We start from the raw sequence: 21335 nt of genomic DNA, 5'->3' as shown, positions 1-21335 counted from the left end.
GGAACAAAAGCTCTGCTATATGTGAGACCATGGCCACAATTTTGTTGGCCCACTGACACAGTGTTAATCTCAACCAGTAAACCTAACACTGATGCTCAGGACAGAGGGAAAGCTGATACCTCTTTCCTAGGTTAGTTCAGGGCTACCCCAGTACAAGAAACCAGCATGGCTCTGGCCTAAAGGTCTATGTAATCTGGCATCCACTGGAGCCAGAAAACTGTTCTAGAAACCCCCACAAAGGCACGCATGTTAGTAGCGGGCCTTCTGCACTGCGCGCATTGACATCTCAGCATGGTGGCCGTTTCACTCTTGGGGATCAGACCTGCTGAGAGTGACTCTGTGCATTTGCCTGACCCAGAGCTTAGAAACAAGACAGATGAAACAGAGAACAATAGTGACTTCAGGAGACAGACATGTCTCCTGTTACTCTATTGGTGCCCCATGTCTTTTGCTTTCTGAATACATTTAAAGACAGTTTTAATACATTTTGAAATGGTCACTGCAAAGGCTCCCCCGGTGCAGAAAGTAAAAAGAAAATATAACGAGCCACTTTTCCAGTCGCACAAGTAACTAGTCGAACCTTGCGAGGCGTTACTGTCAAAAGTGACTTTCCATACTCCTTGTCTATTAAGATATCCTAAGCCCTGAATTCTATTTCTAGTCCCAGCTACAGTGCAGATTCTTTGAACGAATGAGATTTACGTAACTATTACCTTGCCATTCAGCAGTTTTGAAGCCGTGGGCTGTTTAGCTGGCGCTACCAATCTGGATTCTCCCTTTTATTCAGAAAGGTCCCAAAAATCAGACGGTGAGTAATACAAAACACTTTCCCCTGCTGGTCACAGATAGTCAAGTCGTCCATCTTGGTACAAAAAAGTTTTATTCCCCTTTTGTTAGGCCGCTTGTTAAACTAGTGCTTAACTGAGTAGACTGGTATCTCATTTGCACAAGGGGTAGGAGGTGTGGGATTGTACCGCAGCACTGCTTCACATTTGTGTACCATTGGAGAATTACAGGCAAGAACGATCTTGCAGTGACATTTCCCTGAAAAAGGGAGGGCGCTATCCACCAAAAATACTTCACTGCGCAAGAGAGCCATGCTCCACCTCCCAGAGCGCTTCCTAGCGGACCGTGCCCTCCATGCAGAAACCTGCTCTTACGCACCCAAGTCTCTGGCTCAAAAAGCAAAGTGGATGTTTTGTTGTAAACATTCCTCTTGGAACCAAGGGGCAAAAAATATTATGATCTGAGAACAAAGAGGCTGACTTCTGAACATTAATACTTATGCCAACCCTGGGACCCAGTGCACACCGCACCAGTCCAGACTGGGCAGGAGCAAAGGCAGAAGTGGTAGGAAGCCTATTTTTTGATACCCTGAATCTCTTTTGGAGGATTTCTTTCACCAATGTATGGCATAAGGAGGGGGGCACTTCACAGTCTAAATGAGCATCTTCATTCTCAGATGTTTCTATGAGCAGAAATGCTCACTTTTGTACAAGAACAGAGCAGATCCAATTCCCAAGTCTTACATTTCCCTATTATTCCCCACTGTTCAACATTCATTCCCTCTATTTCCAATGCTCAGACTACACAAATTGCTCCTGATATAATGCAGACAGCTCAATTTTGTCCCACATACTGAATAGGACATCAGCAGGCTGAGGCTGAACCCAACTGCTGAAGGCAAACCCTTATGGGAAAAGGCCCCATGGGGCATACCCCAAAATGCTGGGTCAGGACAACAAACTATGACCCTGTTCCCGGTCCCACTTGCAAAGTAACAGTAATCCACGTTTTGTGTAGCGTTTTCAAATATACAAATGGCACCATCAAGCCGAAACCTCTACAACCCAATAGGTTACTCAATATGGGCAACCGGGCAGCATCAAAAGCCAAAGGAGGGTTTCCTTGCGTTGCAGCTTAACTGGTTAGCTATCCGCCTCTACCTTTCCCAGCATGACCACAACGGGACCAAGAATTGTCACCTCAGTCTTGACTTAGTCCCAGTTTAGTAGAGCATGCTAGCCTTCAATCCACTCCTTCATCTTCAAGTCAATGGAAACTCAAAATCTGAGAGATGCTCCATAACTGCTTGGAGCTGGAGGGAAGCAAACATTCACTTCTTATCCCAGAATGCCGTCTTGAAACACAGAAACCATGTTCCATTTTGTTTGATACTAAATGCCACTGTTTTGACCCCCGACGCACATTGCACAGTCTTGCCTCACAAGCCCTGAGCAGCCACTTACAACACTGAGCACGACTTGTCTCCCCAACTAAAAGGCGTTCGGTTACAAAGATTCTGGGGGAGCTGGTTTTGCCTTGCAGAGAACTCAAGTCTTGCCGCAAAGGACCAACAATTGTTCAATGAACCTCTCTGTTGAAGCACTGCTGTCTCCAGCCTAAATAAAAGATTTCACCAGTGTGACCATGTGGTCCACCCCACACGCCACATCTGTCACCTCGCCTGGCAATGTCACCTAAACAAGAAAGAAAGGAAACAGGATATCAGCAAAAACAAATACTTTCCTTGGGTGGCGACAAGAGCAAACCCTCAAAACAGCTCTTCCTTTCCCTGCATGGCTGCTTTCTTCTCACTCCAGCTCCCATGATACAACACAATGTGCCAACAAGAAGGCCTATCCACAAACATCCCCAAAACTCTGTGCAGTTCAGCTAATCCTGTCCTTTTCATCCTGGATCAGGAGCCAGGCAGATTCAGGGACTAAACTACATTCTACCAAAATCCCACGGTTACATGTTTGCACCCCATTTTGTCCTGTTGAGCCCCATTATGTGAGTCTGAAGGGTTGGGAGCAAACCAACGCCGGTGAGAAAGCTCATGTTGCTAACATCTTTTGGTTAGTCTCAAAGGTGCTACAAGGCTTCTCTACATATCTATGTGCCCTTTGAAAGACAAAAAGCTGCCCATCTCTCTCCTAAAGTATAATTTACCACCAGTTTTCCTGTGCTTGGGTGCCTAAAAATTGTTGCCTTACTATTTGCGTCATCCCAGCGAGATACAAGATTCTGAAATGCCAGAATATTAAGGCATGAAAAGGCATCTCCTTACCCTCCATGGGAAGTACTGGTCTTCCATTCTGCCAATCCCCAGGCATCCTCTGACATTCTTACCCCACACAAAGAGCTCTCCTCGATCTGGAAACCAAAGGGAAACACCAGTCACTCAAGACAGCCTCCATGGGTAAAGTCATTACTTTCAAAGAATCATAGAGTTGGAAGAGACCCCAAAACGGGCCATCCAGTCCAACCCCATTCTGCCATGCAGGAACTCAAAATCAAAGCATCAACAGATGGCCATCCAGCCTCTATTTAAAAACCTCTAAGGAAGTAGACTCCAATCCACTCCAAGGGAGTGTGTTCCACTGTTGAACAGCCCTTACTGTCAGGAAGTTCATCCTAATGTTTAGGTGGAATTTCTGTTCCTGAAGCTTGCATCCATTGTTCCGGGTCCTAGTCTCTGGAGCAGCAGAAAACAAGCTTCTTCCCTCCTCAATATGACATGCCTTCAAATATTTAAACAGGGCTCTCATATCACCTCTTAACCTTCTCTTCTCCAGGCTAAACATACCCAGCTCCCTAAGTCATTGCTCATAGAAAGATTTTTAGACCTGCATCTGTACTTATACAACCGCTTCAGGTTTTCTTCTACCCCCGTGCTTTTTGAAAGCTATTTAAAAATGAAATGTGACAGGCTATCTATACCAACCCTGAAAACTGGCGTTACTCATAGGTATCTCAGTTTGAACATTTCTCTACCTCTCTGGGAGAAAATGCACGCTTGCCAGCTCCCACTTTGTGCTGCGATGCTGCCCGCTGCAGTTGGCACACAGCGTTTCTCCATTCCAGTTCGCTGGAGACAAGGGGCACAAATCATTCGGGGCTCTGGCGTTTGAGCAATTCTGGGAACCTCATTCTGTTTGTGAAACAAGACTGAAAATAGGAAGAGAACGTGTGCACAAAACCAGAGAAGCTGGTGTGGAAGGTGTTGCCTAAAACAGAAGAGGGGCTCCTAGGATTCCTTTAATACCAAGGCCTTGATTTCCTGACAGATTTGTGCTGGTTGTCTCCAGTAAATGGGAATGCAAAAAAAGAGGTTGCATATTAAATGCACACAAGACCTCGCGAGTCTTCTTTCTCTCCACTCTTCTTCGTGCCTCTGCCCACTTATCACCTCTTTCTCCATACCTCCACACAGCTTTTCCTGGCTTCTTTGTCAGGCAAAGGTGTTAAAACCATACAGGAGAAACAATAATAGGATCTTAGTCCCTTTTGTGAGGCAGAGAGGGAGCCACTGGACTAGGAGTTTCCTCTTTGAGGCTTTTACCCCCAACAAAAGTAAAACTTTATTTTTAACTGGGGCTGCAGTTGGCATGTTTTACCTAAACAGCACCTAAAGGTTTTCCTAGCGCAACATCAGGCCCTTGTGGTCTCTTCCAACTCTACGATTCTTGAGAAGTTCAATATTTTCTGTCTAACAGAGGAGCTGGCAGTCTCACAAAGGACGGAGGCAACCTGGATCTCAAAGGAAGTTATCTTTTTTGCGTTGGTAATGGAATTTAAATGTTGTTTCCTGGATTTTGCAGCTGTTTGTCTCTGAAAACCCATGCAGCCGGAGGGAGGGGTGGCCTGCTTGCATGGATATCCCTCCATACTATCTTAACTGAGAGCGACAACAGCAGCAGCAGCATCTTGACAAAATGCAGGCCTGTGACTAACACTGTCATATTTTTGTCTCTCCTGTATAACCTTTAACACATTTGTGTTTAACCTATTAACCCGTTAAGTTTTACCCTCAACTTATCCATGGGTCGTATCAAAATCCATGACTTTGACCGTGAAACCTTCCCTTGCCTTATAATACATGAGGTTGACTTGGACACAAGTATACATGATAAGTCTCACGGAACTTATTTCTGCATAGACATGCAAGGAAGTTCGATGTAAGACACTCACTGGTAACAGCAGCAAACTGGCCAAGTCCACAACGGATCCGAGCCACACAGACGTCCGGATTGAAGTCCGATAAGCCAAAAAGGGAAGGCGGGATCATCTCAGGAACGGCTGTTTCCATCAGTTTTGGTCCTTTCCCAAGAATTCCATAGCCCCACACAAAGACGTGGCCTTCCTCTGGGATGGGTTTGAGAAAAGAAGTCCATCAATGTTTTTCCTCCTTTGCGATGTGAAACCAACTAGACTCTTTCGTCAAGAAGCCGGAAACAACCGAGGGGGCTGACGCAAAATGAAACAAAACTACCACAAAATACCGCCTCCTCATTGGCATGTGAGAGCTCTTGGAAGACTCACCATGCGCATGAATGCACAGAGGCACAAATGGCAATTACTTTTTATCACCCCAGGAACTGCGCCCACCCATTTTCCAGCAGCATCTGAACCAACGCAAGCCACATTCACATTTTTTAAAAAGGAATTACCTGCAGGTGATTTCTAGTTTTTTGTTTAAGAAAACACCATTTGGGGCATTAAAATGGTGGAAGGGAGCATTTAAATGGACAATCATACTCCCAAGCTGACTCTGGTGACCCAGACTCTGGCTACCATCCAAGGTCTTCAGAGGCTGTCCCAAACATAGCTGCAGCCCATAAGTTACACAAGCCACATCTGTTTTGAACTCTCCTGCTAAACCAGTTTAATTGGTCTAACTGGTTTAATTGGCCTGTCTGGGTTATCTAGCCCCCACACTATCGTCTGCTCAATTACACTTGTTTTGCTTAAGGCAAAATCCTGGTTTTAGAGAGGCTTAAAGAAGGGGTGAACTCACCATTTAAGAGTGCATTGACTGTCCCTCCACAAGCAGCTTCCTTCACTCTCCCCACTTTGAAGGGCAGGTGCCTTGGCACATTGACCTGTGAAAAGGGACATTTGGGATGTGATTTCAATATAAGCTTTCATTTTAAAGGATCTCATACAATCTCAGACCTCCGACCACTGAGCCTGAACCTCAGCCTTAGCCACTTCTCTCGGCAACAATACTGCTTTTAAGCTTCTGCCCTAAAACTCAACCCCTGCCAGAGTTATTCTAACAGTGTGCTTTTAGCCTTGCTGATCCCTGGACCCTGGGGTGAAAGCTTGAATGACTTTGGCTTGCCTTTGGATGGCTTGAATTCCAGACCCTCCAATGCTTGAAGCCTGACATTTGCTGACATAATCAGACTTAGTTATGATTAGGGTAAACACTGAAATCAACAGGGCTTCAGTGATTCAAAAGGTTTCTGTAGTTCTGGAAGCATGACTACATCTGAATCTAACCCAGAGTTATCTGAATCTGAATGTTCAAGTAAGTTAAAAACCCACAGGAGGATGGCCAACGGCTTCTATTGCTTGAGGCACCATGTCACCTAGACATTTATATGCTGTAGATCGGGTCTTGTGTATTCAGACCTGGGTTGACTCTGTCACGGACGCCAGCTGCAGATATTCAGAGTTGCCCCAACCAAAGAGTTCGCCGTCCTCTGACACGGCAAGGCAGCAGTCGCCGTAGGTGGCAACCTGAGAGATGCGGACACCAGCGACGTCTCCACGCAGTTTTGTTGGGGTGCTGACAATATTGTAATGGCCAAGGCCTGGTTTAGAAAGAAAGGGTTGGGAGGAAAAGAGAGAGACATCCTTATATGTATCAAATGCAAAACGGCCAAGTGCATATCTAACCACAGAGCTTGCGTTGTTCCAGTTTTTGTTGTTGCTGCTGCTGATAATAAGACTAAGAATGTTACGTAGATCCCACGTTTTCCCTGTTCACGGCACACAACAGTCAAAACAAACATAGCTAAAAAGTCACACCATATAAAAGTTAAAAATGTAATTCAACTACAATAAATAAATAAAACCAATTAAAACATACATAGTTTTTTAAAAAGCCAATAGCCAATCCCACACACTATGCCAGTCCCATTCCTCTAAGCCAGTGGTTCTCAACCCTACTAATGCCATAACTCTTTAATACAGTTTCTCATGTAGTGGCGACCTCCAACCATATGTCTCGGTTCCTAAGCGCATTGGAAATATGTGTTTTCCAATGGTCTTAGGCAACCCCTGTGAAAGGGTTGTTCGACCCCCAAAGGGGTCCCGACCCACAGGGTGAGAATTGCTGCTCTAAGCAGCAGTTGAAGGCCTGCTGGAAAAAGAAAGTTCTCCGCCATCCTGAAGAAAGATAGCAAGGAGGGTGCCAATCTAACATCTCTGAGAAGGGAGTTCCAGAGCCTGGAAGAAGCAACTGAGAAGGCCTCTATGTTTCCCTACAGATTACACATGTAAAGGCAACGGGGGCGACGGGCCTTACCAGAAGATCTCAAACATGGGTAAGATCATAAGAGTCCTTCTCATAACCTGGGCATGAGCCATATAGGGCTTTAGATCCATACCTCTGAAGCAACAGTTTGAATTGTGCCCCAAAAAACTGGACTGTCAGCCAGTGGAGTTGTGTGCTCCCTGTAGACAACCCCAATTAAAATGTTGGCTGCGGCTCTTTGGACCCACCAAAGTATCTCTGCCAAGCGGAAGGCTCGCCCCAGGCCCCAGCGCTGAAAGCTTCCCTGGCCCAACCTCGCCTCTGCTCAAATTGGTACAAAAGGGAGAAACTTCTTCACTTTGAAAGTAGAATGAACGATAAAGTCCTTTTGGGCACTCTTCTCTTTTTTATTTATATCTGAGATGGGTATTTCGAAGCCCCACAAATACCGATGTGAAAGTCAAAGGCTTTCACAGCCAGTGTCCAGTGTTTTGTGGGGTTTTCAGGCTACGTGGCTGCGTTCCAGAAGGGTTTATTCCTGCAGGCGAAACGTCAGGAATAAACTCTTCCAGAACACAGCCACGTAGCCTAAAAAACCCCACAAATACTGTCGGACTGCAACTCCCAACACTCCTTACCTCTGGCTACCTGAAGCAGGGCTGCTGGAAATGATAGGTTCAACAATATCTGGAGGGTGGCAGAGTTCCCATCCTGACTTATACAGATCCTCCTGCGCATCAAACAACTGACCTGTTTGGCCATCAGCTCCCCACCCACAAGAATAGACATCTCCTCTCTCTGTCCTAAAGAGGCTGTGATCCTGTCCACAGGCGACCTGCAGCCAAAAAATAAAACATGCTCAGAGGGAGGAAGAGAACAAGGAAGAAAATTATCCTCTAGCTAGCCCTTCTGCTAAGACAAGTACTTGTTCCGTGCTGAATTCTGTCAAAACGACAACACATCTATGTAGTATTGTGCTGTCCTAAACTTTCCCAAGCCATTGTGTTCCTCATCACCATGTATGGATGTGAGAGCTGGATAGTGAAGAAGCAATCAGGGAGATCATGGGTCTGAATCTGCAGGACCCGAGAGAGAACAGAAGTCTAGGAGATGCCTCACCCACCGGTCACCATGAGACTGGATTGACCCGAGGGCAGTGAACAACTACAACAACATGGTCAGGGTGACAACAGTTAAGCACAAAAATATGTCCCCATGAGGCTTGTTGCACCCAAACAACTACATCTGTTGGCATCCCCCCCCCCCAAAGTTTGCAGGTTCAGGGTGGCCCACATGCCCACAAGCAGCACAACTCCTACTCCTGGCGTAGTGGTTACAGCAACACCCCTGTCAACCTGATATTCCCCAAGCTGTGTTGACTACCGTTCTCACCATTACTGCCCAGCGTGACCATTTGGAGGGCACCGGGTTAGGGATCTAAAAGACCACCTGAAATAATATAGGAGAGGGGCTCTTTGGCAGTTAGACATTTTGCACTGTTTGTTTAGGAAGGGGAACAGTTCAAGGTAGTACTCTTGCACTGCATGCTGAAGGCTGCAGGTTCAATGACCAGCATCTACACATAAGGAAAAAGGCAGGGGGGAAAGTCTTACATCTGAGACCCCCAACCAAAGGAGATATACAATACAGTGCTAGAGGAACCCATGCTCTATCCTGATATAAAATAGCTTATTTGAGGATGCACTTTAAAAAAAAAAACTATGCAAGGCTGCAAAGTGATACCGAAGAAATAAGAAGATGAATTTAGAAAGGGATCACTTACTTGGACAACTCTGTCTTCAAATTCCTGCAGCCTGTTAATGATCTGGCTATCGCTGCATTTTACCAGGAAGAGGTCAGAAAAGGAAAGATAAATGAACCAGCAAAATACAGTTTGATATATTAACAATTCTAAAAGGTTTACATTATAATTCTAATACAATGTAAACACGAAATGAACGTAATTCTAAAGATAATAATCATTTAAAACAATATACAGAAAATAATGTAGCTGTCATCAACTGAGGAAGGCAGCAGAAACATGTGTGTTTTCAGGAGATATTTAAAACTCAAAGCAGTCCCCATCTCTTGGACCACTCAGGAGAGGTGAGTGACACCACCGAGAACCATACAATACTGGAAAGACCTGTCTTTTTAACATCATGCAATGGCATTCCCCAGACCAAGGTACTATGGGCTACAATTCCCATCATCCCTGACCACATACCACAATGGCTAGGGCTGATGGGTGTTCAAAACACATCACTGGCACCCAATTAGAGGAGGTCACTTTACAAGAACATAGCCAATTAAAATGGGAGGACGGTTCTCTCACCTGTACACTTCCCTTTCGATCACTTTTCGGCCACACTGCCCATAGGAATTGTTGCCCATGCTGAACACTGAAACAACGTTATGGGATGCTGTTAGAGAATTACCAAGTACCACCCCCCTACAACAAAAGAGAAAGAAAGAGTGAACCAGGCTAAGTAGAGATTGTTGTTTTCCATACGCCTGCTTGCACACCATTTCCAACTAACAGCCATTGTGTATCTGAAAAGGCCACTCTGATAGCTTAAAACATGGTAGACAACCCACCTGCCCTGCTTTAGACGACAACGGCCATGCATCCTAGCCAGAAGTCTGAAACGTCTGGAGATAACTGTGTTGCCTCCCCCAGCTTTAAAAAGGTGACCCTGTGGTTCTATGCATGGGACCGCCTGCAAGGACTTTTGTGTTGGAAGTGCAGAAAGATGCAACACTTGCGTTGGGTGTCTTCAAGGGGCAACAATGGTGGAGATGGACAGTTAAGGCCACATGGATGTTTGCCTCTTTAAACTGCTGACATGCCAGAAAAGGAAGCTGCCTTCTACTGGATCAGACCAATCTAGCACTGTCTGGCAGCTGTGGTTTTCCAGGGTTTCAGACAGGATGGCTTCCTAGTTCTACCTGGAGATGCCTAGTATACCCTGATGACCTCCCATCCAAGGACTGAACAGGCCTGGCCCTACTCAGCTTCTGAAATCAGATGAAATTAGATGTATTGAGGGTGGCATGGTGATCTAACCTAAACTTATACTCTTGGGAATGAATTATCTCTTCATTCTCCCAAGCATGTAGCCTGGTGGTTAGCTAACACTTTGTAAACTGCTTAGTAACTCGGTAAGTGGTACAGAAATGTACTTGCTATTGCAATTCTTTACATTTCTAGCTCAACTTCCATGTCTAGATAGTGTGCCCATAATAAAGTTTCTTTCATATTTATTCCCAACTGCGTTTTCTGCCTAAACAAGCGCTAGACATCCATCTACATCACCAGAATTTTGCACAACCACGTGCAAAACTGACTCTTGGGACTGTTTTTTTGTGACTGGGGGAGGAAGAGCCTGATCAGAAGTAGCCCTGGCACACCCAAGATCAAAAATACATCCATACATGAAACAGTATACTTACCGTATACTCAACTATAAGTCGACCTCAGGGGCAGGTTTCAGGGCCAAAACTATGGGTTTTGATATAACCCGTGAAAAAGCCATGGAAAAAAACTTAGGTGCACATAATAAAAGATGTAAAGGATGAAGGAAAGGAAAGGAGCTGCCACTACCACCGTTTTCCCAGCCAGGCATTCAAAAAATTCAGAAGCGGCATCACAGTGGTGAGAACAGCGGTGGTCGATGATATTTCTAGGTGCGCCAAGCGCTCACCATTCTACTCAGAGAAGGGGACAGTTCCTTTCTTTGATAAGTTACAGTATTTATACCGACCCATGGATGAGTCAACCTAGGTATTCTGGGTCAATGTTGGACTAAAATGTCTAGACTTATACATGAGTATATATATATATATACCAGTGATGGTGAACCTTTTCGAGGCCGAGTGCCCAAACTGCAACCCAAAACCCACTTATTTATTGCAAAGTGCCATGTCCCTCTGGCTTTCTAGTAACAAACTCTGGCAAACTCTGTGTTGGGGTGATGGCACATGTGCCCACAGACAGGGCTCTGAGTGCCACCTCCGGCACGCGTGCCATAGGTTCGCCATCACTGGTATATACAGTAATTAGAGTTTGCAGGAGTCCCCTCTTACCTCCTTCTGTGTCCGTCAGCACTAAAGAATGCGCTCTCCCACAGGACACTTGCGAGACCCGGGTCTGCTGAGGCTTGTCCAGAGGCAGTGGGACCGGGCTGGGCTTCAAAACATATTCATAGCCTTTTGCTGTTCCAAAAATGTGTATGTAATAAAAGAAAAGACAAAAAATACAAAGTCAATAAACCACAGTAAAATACCCCACATACGCAATAACAGAGCAGCATCTCAAAGTACACAAGACTATCGGGTTAACAATAACAACTGGCAAGTTTAGGATGATGTGCCTTCAAACCAACTCTGGTTTATGGTGACCCTCTTTGTTTGTGTGTATTGCATGCCTTCAAATCGCTTCTGATGTATGGCAATCCTATCACGAGATTTTCTTGCCAAGGTTCGTTGCCTTTGCCTACCTCTGAGCCTGAGAGAATGTCACTTATCCAAAGTCGCCAAATGGGTTTCAATGGACCAGTGGGGATTTGAACCAGAATCGCCAAGAGTCCTAGTCCAAAACTACTACACAACAATGGCTCTCCCCTTTATGCCTTGTAATCTTGTTGTCAGTTACCTTAAGTCCCAGTGCTAGGAGAAAGGTGGGATAGGAATCAAATAAAGGCCAGGCCAAAAGATCTACTATTAACAGCAGTCAGGCAAAAGGTTCTGGGAGACTTATGGGCAGAGCTTGACAGCAATAGTCCTCCCAAAGTACCAGACTTACACTGACCCATGGATAAGTCGGCCCCACCATAAGAAATGACTTGAAGGCACGCAACGATGGCTGAGAGATCTGGAGTCTACATAAATGTCCGCATTTCTGGTGTCCTTTGATCTGGCCAAAGAAAAGGTATTACGCCAACATCAAATGAGAATCTTTTCTTACAGCCAAACGTAGCTCCCTTGCACACTGAAATCAGTTTAATTTTAAACAACAAGAATAAGGTGTGTAGTTGTTTTCATTGCAATGAGGATGATCTGAAACTTCCTGGTGTTACAACGGGTGCTTTAAGAAACTAAGAAGAAAGTTAAAAACAGGAGTAGAGTGTAGTAGTGTATGATATACTACCAAACCGGAGTAGTATATGATATACAGTGGGACCTTGTTCTCTGCTGGGGTTTGGTTCCAAGATCCCCCATGGATAACAAAATCAGTGGATGCTCAAGTCCCATTAAATATAATGGCAAAGCAAAAAGCCTTCATAAAGATGGTATTCCTGTAAAGGGATACTGTCCCCCGAGTTCACTTGGTGCCTGCCTTATTCTCTTTGCTTGGTACTCAAAGGACCCTTTGAAATCTTCCCATACTTTTCAGAAGCAATTTTTAATTCTGCTCACCCTTTTATTCGCCTTATATCGCTTTGTGACATTTGTGACATTTTATTGTTTTCTGAATAAAGTGTGATGTTTAAAAAGACTAATAATAAAACCATTCCTGTTGAAGCAAAAGTAGAATGAATGGAGATGCAAGGACAGCACTGAACACTTCAAACATTGCTTTTTGTGGGTTTTTGGGCTCTGTGGCCATGTTCTAGAAGAGTTTATCCCATACGTTTCCCCAGCATCTGCAGCTGGCATCTTCAGAGAATGTGCCCCACTCTCTTCCATGCCAGCCTTCTCTGAAGATGCCAGCCGCAGATGCTGGCGAAACGTCAGGAATAAACTCTTCTAGAGCCCCAAAAACCCACAAAAACCTATGGATGCCGGCGATGAAAGCCTTCGACTTCATTCCAAACCTTGTCAAGCCTCCGCTCTTACTTACTCCGCTCTCTCCTGCTCTGGTGGAATCCAATCTGAGAATCCTTGTTCAGGCCCATGCCCCAAACCTTGGTCACATCAGTAGTTCGGGAGGAGAGGAGCGTGAAGCCGTATCCACAGGCGGCAGATGAGATCTTCCAAAGGAAAGTAGAAGTCAATGATTAGTTGCTCCCTCCTCAATACGGCATCCCTTCAAGTATTTAAACAGGGCTGTCATATCACCTCTTAACCTTCTCTTCTCCAGGCTGAACATCCCCAGCTCCCTCTACAAAGGGCATGGTTTCCAGACCCTTCCCCATTTTAGTCTCCCTCCTCTGGAGATGGTCCTATGGCTGTGTCTTCCTTCCTGCAGGGCAGAGGGGTGACCCTGACTGTGTGGCCATCTGTCAATGGGGATGCTTTGGCTGTGTGTTCCTGCATGGCAGAAGGGGCTGGGCTGGGCGGCCCTTCTTGGGGGAGTCTGTCCCATCGCTCTCTGGCTCTAGGGCTGTGTGTTCCTGCATGGCAGAAGGGGCTGGGATGGGGTGGCTAGCCCTTGGGGCCTCTTCCGTCTCTCTCTGAGGGGGAGTTCCTGCATGGCCGAAGGGGGCTGGGCTGGGCGGCCATCCCTTGGGGCCTCTCCAGTCTCTCTGAGGGGGAGTTCCTGCATGGCCGAAGGGGGCTGGGCTGGGCGGCCATCCCTTGGGGCCTCTCCAGTCTCTCTGAGGGGGAGTTCCTGCATGGCCGAAGGGGGCTGGGCTGGGCGGCCATCCCTTGGGGCCTCTCCAGTCTCTCTGAGGGGGAGTTCCTGCATGGCCGAAGGGGGCTGGGCTGGGCGGCCATCCCTTGGGGCCTCTCCAGTCTCTCTGAGGGGGAGTTCCTGCATGGCCGAAGGGGGCTGGGCTGGGCGGCCATCCCTTGGGGCCTCTCCAGTCTCTCTGAGGGGGAGTTCCTGCATGGCCAAAGGGGGCTGGGCTGGGCAGCCATCCCTTGGGGCCTCTCCAGTCTCCCTGAGGGGGAGTTCCTGCATGGCCGAAGGGGGCTGGGCTGGGCTGGGCGGCCATCCCTTGGGGCCTCTCCAGTCTCCCTGAGGGGGAGTTCCTGCATGGCCGAAGGGGGCTGGGCTGGGCTGGGCGGCCATCCCTTGGGGCCTCTCCAGTCTCCCTGAGGGGGAGTTCCTGCATGGCCGAAGGGGGCTGGGCTGGGCTGGGCGGCCATCCCTTGGGGCCTCTCCAGTCTCCCTGAGGGGGAGTTCCTGCATGGCAGAAGGGGGCTGGGCTGGGATGGGCGGCCATCCCTTGGGGCCTCTCCAGTCTCCCTGAGGGGGAGTTTCTGCATGGCAGAAGGGGGCTGGGCTGGGCTGGGCGGCCATCCCTTGGGGCCTCTCCAGTCTCTCTGAGGGGGAGTTCCTGCATGGCAGAAGGGGGCTGGGCTGGGCGGCCATCCCTTGGGGCCTCTCCAGTCTCTCTGAGGGGGAGTTCCTGCATGGCAGAAGGGGGCTGGGCTGGGCTGGGCGGCCATCCCTTGGGGCCTCTCCAGTCTCTCTGAGGGGGAGTTCCTGCATGGCAGAAGGGGGCTGGGCTGGGCTGGGCGGCCATCCCTTGGGGCCTCTCCAGTCTCTCTGACGGGGAGTTCCTGCATGGCAGAAGGGGGCTGGGCTGGGCGGCCATCTCTTGGGGCCTCTCCAGTCTCTCTGACAGGGAGTTCCTGCATGGCAGAAGGGGGCTGGGCTGGGCTGGGCTGGGCGGCCGTCCCTTGGGGCCTCTCCAGTCTCTCTGAGGGGGAATTCCTGCATGGCAGAAGGGGGCTGGGATGGGATGGGCGGCCATCCCTTGGGGCCTCTCCAGTCTCTCTGACGGGGAGTTCCTGCATGGCAGAAGGGGGCTGGGCTGGGCTGGGCGGCCATCCCTTAGGGCCTCTCCAGTCTCTCTGAGGGGGAGTTCCTGCATGGCAGAAGGGGGCTGGGCTGGGCTGGGCGGCCATCCCTTGGGGCCTCTCCAGTCTCTCTGAGGGGGAGTTCCTGCATGGCAGAAGGGGGCTGGGCTGGGCTGGGCGGCCATCCCTTGGGGCCTCTCCAGTCTCTCTGACGGGGAGTTCCTGCATGGCAGAAGGGGGCTGGGCTGGGCGGCCATCTCTTGGGGCCTCTCCAGTCTCTCTGACGGGGAGTTCCTGCATGGCAGAAGGGGGCTGGGCTGGGCTGGGCGGCCGTCCCTTGGGGCCTCTCCAGTCTCTCTGACGGGGAATTCCTGCATGGCAGAAGGGGGCTGGGCTGGGCTGGGCGGCCATCCCTTGGGGCCTCTCCAGTCTCTCTGACGGGGAGTTCCTGCATGGCAGAAGGGGCTGGGCTGGGCGGCCATCCCTTGGGGCCTCTCCAGTCTCTCTGACGGGGAGTTCCTGCATGGCAGAAGGGGGCTGGGCTGGGCTGGGCGGCCGTCCCTTGGGGCCTCTCCAGTCTCTCTGACGGGGAATTCCTGCATGGCAGAAGGGGGCTGGGCTGGGCTGGGCGGCCATCCCTTGGGGCCTCTCCAGTCTCTCTGAGGGGGAGTTCCTGCATGGCAGAAGGGGGCTGGGCTGGGCTGGGCGGCCATCCCTTGGGGCCTCTCCAGTCTCTCTGAGGGGGAGTTCCTGCATGGCAGAAGGGGGCTGGGCTGGGCTGGGCGGCCATCCCTTGGGGCCTCTCCAGTCTCCCTGAGGGGGAGTTCCTGCATGGCAGAAGGGGGCTGGGCTGGGCTGGGCTGGGCGGCCATCCCTTGGGGCCTCTCCAGTCTCTCTGAGGGGGAGTTCCTGCATGGCAGAAGGGGGCTGGGCTGGGCGGCCATCCCTTGGGGCCTCTCCAGTCTCTCTGAGGGGGAGTTCCTGCATGGCAGAAGGGGGCTGGGCTGGGCTGGGCGGCCGTCCCTTGGGGCCTCTCCAGTCTCTCTGACGGGGAATTCCTGCATGGCAGAAGGGGGCTGGGCTGGGCTGGGCGGCCGTCCCTTGGGGCCTCTCCAGTCTCTCTGACGGGGAGTTCCTGCATGGCAGAAGGGGGCTGGGCTGGGCGGCCATCCCTTGGGGCCTCTCCAGTCTCTCTGAGGGGGAGTTCCTGCATGGCAGAAGGGGGCTGGGCTGGGCTGGGCGGCCGTCCCTTGGGGCCTCTCCAGTCTCTCTGACGGGGAATTCCTGCATGGCAGAAGGGGGCTGGGCTGGGCTGGGCGGCCATCCCTTGGGGCCTCTCCAGTCTCTCTGAGGGGGAGTTCCTGCATGGCAGAAGGGGGCTGGGCTGGGCTGGGCGGCCATCCCTTGGGGCCTCTCCAGTCTCTCTGACGGGGAGTTCCTGCATGGCAGAAGGGGCTGGGCTGGGCGGCCATCCCTTGGGGCCTCTCCAGTCTCTCTGACGGGGAGTTCCTGCATGGCAGAAGGGGGCTGGGCTGGGCGGCCGTCCCTTGGGGCCTCTCCAGTCTCTCTGACGGGGAATTCCTGCATGGCAGAAGGGGGCTGGGCTGGGATGGGCGGCCGTCCCTTGGGGCCTCTCCAGTCTCTCTGACGGGGAGTTCCTGCATGGCAGAAGGGGGCTGGGCTGGGCGGCCATCCCTTGGGGCCTCTCCAGTCTCTCTGAGGGGGAGTTCCTGCATGGCAGAAGGGGGCTGGGCTGGGCTGGGCGGCCATCCCTTGGGGCCTCTCCAGTCTCTCTGACGGGGAGTTCCTGCATGGCAGAAGGGGGCTGGGCTGGGCGGCCGTCCCTTGGGGCCTCTCCAGTCTCTCTGACGGGGAATTCCTGCATGGCAGAAGGGGGCTGGGCTGGGCTGGGCGGCCATCCCTTGGGGCCTCTCCAGTCTCTCTGAGGGGGAGTTCCTGCATGGCAGAAGGGGGCTGGGCTGGGCTGGGCGGCCATCCCTTGGGGCCTCTCCAGTCTCTCTGACGGGGAGTTCCTGCATGGCAGAAGGGGCTGGGCTGGGCGGCCATCCCTTGGGGCCTCTCCAGTCTCTCTGACGGGGAGTTCCTGCATGGCAGAAGGGGGCTGGGCTGGGCTGGGCGGCCGTCCCTTGGGGCCTCTCCAGTCTCTCTGACGGGGAATTCCTGCATGGCAGAAGGGGGCTGGGCTGGGATGGGCGGCCGTCCCTTGGGGCCTCTCCAGTCTCTCTGACGGGGAGTTCCTGCATGGCAGAAGGGGGCTGGGCTGGGCGGCCATCCCTTGGGGCCTCTCCAGTCTCTCTGAGGGGGAGTTCCTGCATGGCAGAAGGGGGCTGGGCTGGGCTGGGCGGCCGTCCCTTGGGGCCTCTCCAGTCTCTCTGACGGGGAATTCCTGCATGGCAGAAGGGGGCTGGGCTGGGCTGGGCGGCCATCCCTTGGGGCCTCTCCAGTCTCCCTGAGGGGGAGTTCCTGCATGGCAGAAGGGGGCTGGGCTGGGCTGGGCGGCCATCCCTTGGGGCCTCTCCAGTCTCTCTGAGGGGGAGTTCCTGCATGGCAGAAGGGGGCTGGGCTGGGCTGGGCGGCCATCCCTTGGGGCCTCTCCAGTCTCCCTGAGGGGGAGTTCCTGCATGGCAGAAGGGGGCTGGGCTGGGCTGGGCGGCCATCCCTTGGGGCCTCTCCAGTCTCTCTGAGGGGGAGTTCCTGCATGGCAGAAGGGGCTGGGCTGGGCGGCCATCCCTCGGAGCCTCTCCAGTCTCTCTGAGGGGGAGTTCCTGCATGGCAGAAGGGGGCTGGGCTGGGCGGCCATCCCTCGGGGCCTCTCCAGTCTCTCTGAGGGGGAGTTCCTGCATGGCAGAAGGGGCTGGGCTGGGCGGCCATCCCTTGGGGCCTCTCCAGTCTCTCTGACGGGGAGTTCCTGCATGGCAGAAGGGGGCTGGGCTGGGCTGGGCGGCCATCCCTTGGGGCCTCTCCAGTCTCTCTGACGGGGAATTCCTGCATGGCAGAAGGGGGCTGGGCTGGGATGGGCGGCCGTCCCTTGGGGCCTCTCCAGTCTCTCTGACGGGGAGTTCCTGCATGGCAGAAGGGGGCTGGGCTGGGCGGCCATCCCTTGGGGCCTCTCCAGTCTCCCTGAGGGGGAGTTCCTGCATGGCCGAAGGGGGCTGGGCTGGGCTGGGCGGCCATCCCTTGGGGCCTCTCCAGTCTCCCTGAGGGGGAGTTCCTGCATGGCAGAAGGGGGCTGGGCTGGGCTGGGCGGCCATCCCTTGGGGCCTCTCCAGTCTCCCTGAGGGGGAGTTCCTGCATGGCAGAAGGGGGCTGGGCTGGGCTGGGCGGCCATCCCTTGGGGCCTCTCCAGTCTCTCTGAGGGGGAGTTCCTGCATGGCAGAAGGGGCTGGGCTGGGCGGCCATCCCTCGGGGCCTCTCCAGTCTCTCTGAGGGGGAGTTCCTACATGGCAGAAGGGGGCTGGGCTGGGCGGCCATCCCTCGGGGCCTCTCCAGTCTCTCTGAGGGGGAGTTCCTGCATGGCAGAAGGGGGCTGGGCTGGGCGGCCATCCCTCGGGGCCTCTCCAGTCTCTCTGAGGGGGAGTTCCTGCATGGCAGAAGGGGGCTGGGCTGGACGGTTCCTGGGAGTCTCCTCCTATCTATTCCCGCCCAGCAAATGCCCTGCTATGCAAGGCCTATGGAGGTGTCTCTGTGTCCTCCGCCCTTCACCTTCTCCTCCGTCTCCAGGCGACAAGGGACGGGCTGGACCCTCCTCGGCCTCTTCCCCGCGTCAGGGACGACGAAGGAAGGGAGGCCCAGGGCCCCGGAGAAGCAGAAGCCCCACACGAAGACGCGCCCTCTCCGCTTGGGCTGCTGCCCGGCGTAGCGGTAGACGGGGGCCCCGGCCTCGGCCTCCTGCAGCTCTCTGGCGCTCCGCCTTCGCCCCGCTGCTTCCGACAGGCCTCTCCAGGGGCCCAGGGCTGCCCTCAGAGGCCAAGGCCGCCTCAGCGGCACTGAAAGTAGCGCCATGACAGCCCTTGCGAGCCCAGATTCCGCTTCCCCGGATGTTGCGCATGCGCGGCAACGTAGCCGCCATCTTCTTTCACCCTCACGCTTCATTGCCCCGGATGCTGCGCATGCGCGGCAACGTGGCCGTCATCTTTTTCCCCTCTCACCTTTTGCGTCCCTGGGTTCTGCGCATGCCCAGACGCTATTTCATCTTTAGCTCCTTCTGATTCTGCGCATGCGCGAGAGCCCGGGCGCCATCTTGCCCCCTCACTTTTCGCCCCCAAGGATTCTGCGCATGCGCGGCGGTGTGGGCGCCATTTTCTTTCCCCACCCTCACCTTTCGCCCACTCGGATCCTGCGCATGCGTGACACCTTTACCGCTTTTCCAGATTCTGCGCGTGCGCAGCAATATGCGCGACGCCATTTCCCCCTCTCTCCCCTTTGGATGCCTCGGATTCTGCGCGTGCGCAGTAGCGTCCCCCTCTCCCCCTTTCGTTCTCCACTTTGCAGGCGACGCCATATTTTTCCCCTCCTCCTTTCGCTCCCTCAGACCCGCGCATGCGCAGCAGCGTGGCCGACGCCATCTTCCTCACCGTTCGCTTGCCCTGTATTCTGCGCATGCGCAACAGTGTACCTATCTTTTCAATTGCCTCTTCTGAGGAAATAATAATAATAATAATAATAATAAAAATTCAAATATATAATATAATATAATATAATAATAACCAAAAATAAAAACTTGTTCTTGTCTTAATCCTTGAATTCTTGTTTGGATGTTGGGTATTTTCTGAATAAGAGAGAATTTATATATATATATATATATATATATATATATATATATATATAAATTGTATTCATTTGAAACAAAAGTAAACAACAAAGACAAATAAAACATACATTTACATAATAACAAGTAAATACACTGACTAGCTGATATACACACACACACACACACACACACACACACACACATATATGCTAGCTCTAAACTAATACAAATCCACCAAAAAGCTATTACAGTCTCAAAAATTCCCATCTATAGCATTATGAAGCCATTTACTTAGATGCAGTATGCACTGTTTCTTCCCCGTGTTTCTCCTTTAAACAAGAGGGGATGTTTGCCTTTTCCTAGGCAATGACAGTCAAGAGCAGCAGCTGACGGGTCTTCGGGGTTTTCCTCAACTTTCCTCCTTTCTCCGATGATGGCTGCTCAAAACAACACCGTCCGTGACGCATTTCACATAAAACAGCCCAGAAACATCATTTGGCTTTATGTAGAAACCATTATGCCATCATGTGATATCATATGACTTGACTCTTGAGGCGGGAAATAAGGGGGAATCCCAGTCTATCCCAGTTCCTCTTTTGGTCATCTACACAGCTTTCAAAAAGCACACAAGTGTCTGACAATCTGGTCCAGGGACAACTTGGAAATGTTACATTTCCATCCAGTTCTCTATCCACTGTGTTGCAACATGCATCGCAACCAGCATAGTCCTAGTAGACCACAAGTTGAACATGAGCCAACAGTGCGATGCAACAGCTAAAAAGGCCAATGCAATTTTAGATCAATAGAAGTATAGGGTCTAGATCAAGGGAAGTAATAGTGCCACTATATTCTGCTCTGGTCAGGCCTCACCTGGAATATTGTGTCTAGTTCTGGGCCCCACAATTCAAAAAGGATGGAGAGAAACTGGAGCGTGTCCAAAGGAGGGAGATCAAAATGGTGAAGGGCCTGGAAACCATGAAGCCCTATGAGGAATGACTTAGGAGCTAGGGATGTTTAGCCTGGAGAAGAGAAGGTTAAGAAGTGATATGATAGCCGTGTTTAAATATTTGAAGGGATGTCATATTGAGGAGGGAGCAAGCTTGTTTTCTGCTGCTCCAGAGAACAAGACCCAGAACAGTGGATGCAAGCTACAGGAAAAGAGATTCCTCTAAACATTAGGAAGAACGTCCTGACAGTAAGAGCTGTTCAACAATGGAACACACTCCTTCCTCAGAGTGTAGTGGAGTCTCCTTCTTTGTAGGTCTTTAAACAGAGTCTGGATGGCCATGTTTTGGGGATGCTTTGATTGAGAGTTCCTGCATGGCAGAATGGGGTTGACTGGATGGCCCTTGGACCTCTTCCAACTCTATAATTCTATTATTCTATGATTCTAGTGATGGGAACTAATCCATAAAAAAACATCAATCCGGTTATCAATTAAGTTATGAATTCTGTTTGAGCTGTGCTACCAGAAATAGTTCTAAGGCAAGAATTTGCTGCATGCCCCACCAATTAATACTCTACAATCCAAAGATATAGCCGTGTTAGTCTGTAGAATCAGTATCTGGAGAGATCTTGTAGCACCTTTGAGACTATTAAAGA

General features: G+C 51.2%; 1 protein-coding gene across 2 annotated transcripts; it reads right to left on the bottom strand.

The window, feature by feature from the left end:
• Positions 1-861: 861 nt before the first annotated feature.
• LOC149287142 (RCC1-like G exchanging factor-like protein) lies at positions 862-19116 on the bottom strand. Of its 2 annotated transcripts, none has more exons than XM_089493233.1 (11): positions 18686-19116; positions 13113-13242; positions 11357-11485; positions 9606-9672; positions 9054-9105; positions 8021-8105; positions 6424-6605; positions 5804-5888; positions 4978-5151; positions 3074-3159; positions 862-2480 (listed from the first exon to the last, which is right to left on the bottom strand). In XM_089493233.1, exons 1-11 carry the CDS (start codon positions 19073-19075, stop codon positions 2403-2405), a joined length of 1458 nt encoding a protein of 485 aa, XP_089349359.1. In that variant the 5' UTR covers positions 19076-19116; the 3' UTR covers positions 862-2402. The 2 variants fall into 2 exon arrangements, with proteins under 2 accessions (XP_089349359.1, XP_089349360.1); XM_089493234.1 differs by lacking the exon at positions 18686-19116 and adding an exon at positions 13331-13353.
• Between the last annotated feature and the right edge of the window lie 2219 nt (positions 19117-21335).

Source organism: Sceloporus occidentalis, unplaced genomic scaffold, assembly GCF_023333645.1.
Source record: "Sceloporus occidentalis isolate IW3139 unplaced genomic scaffold, rSceOcc1.0.p SCAF_64, whole genome shotgun sequence".
Classification (NCBI taxonomy): Eukaryota; Metazoa; Chordata; class Lepidosauria; order Squamata; family Phrynosomatidae; genus Sceloporus; species Sceloporus occidentalis.
This window is presented reverse-complemented; position numbering and strand designations above follow the sequence as displayed.

Bases quoted from the DNA above. Each gene is read 5' to 3' on its own strand.
- LOC149287142 (XM_089493233.1), bottom strand. From the start codon at position 19,075: ATGAAGCGTGAGGGTGAAAGAAGATGGCGGCTACGTTGCCGCGCATGC. The intron at 11,486-13,112 runs GTAAGTAAGAGC...TTTTTGGAACAG, and splicing joins CCAGAGCAGGAGAGAGCGGA to CAAAAGGCTATGAATATGTT. The intron at 9,106-9,605 runs GTGAGAGAACCG...GGTAAAATGCAG, and splicing joins ATCGAAAGGGAAGTGTACAG to CGATAGCCAGATCATTAACA.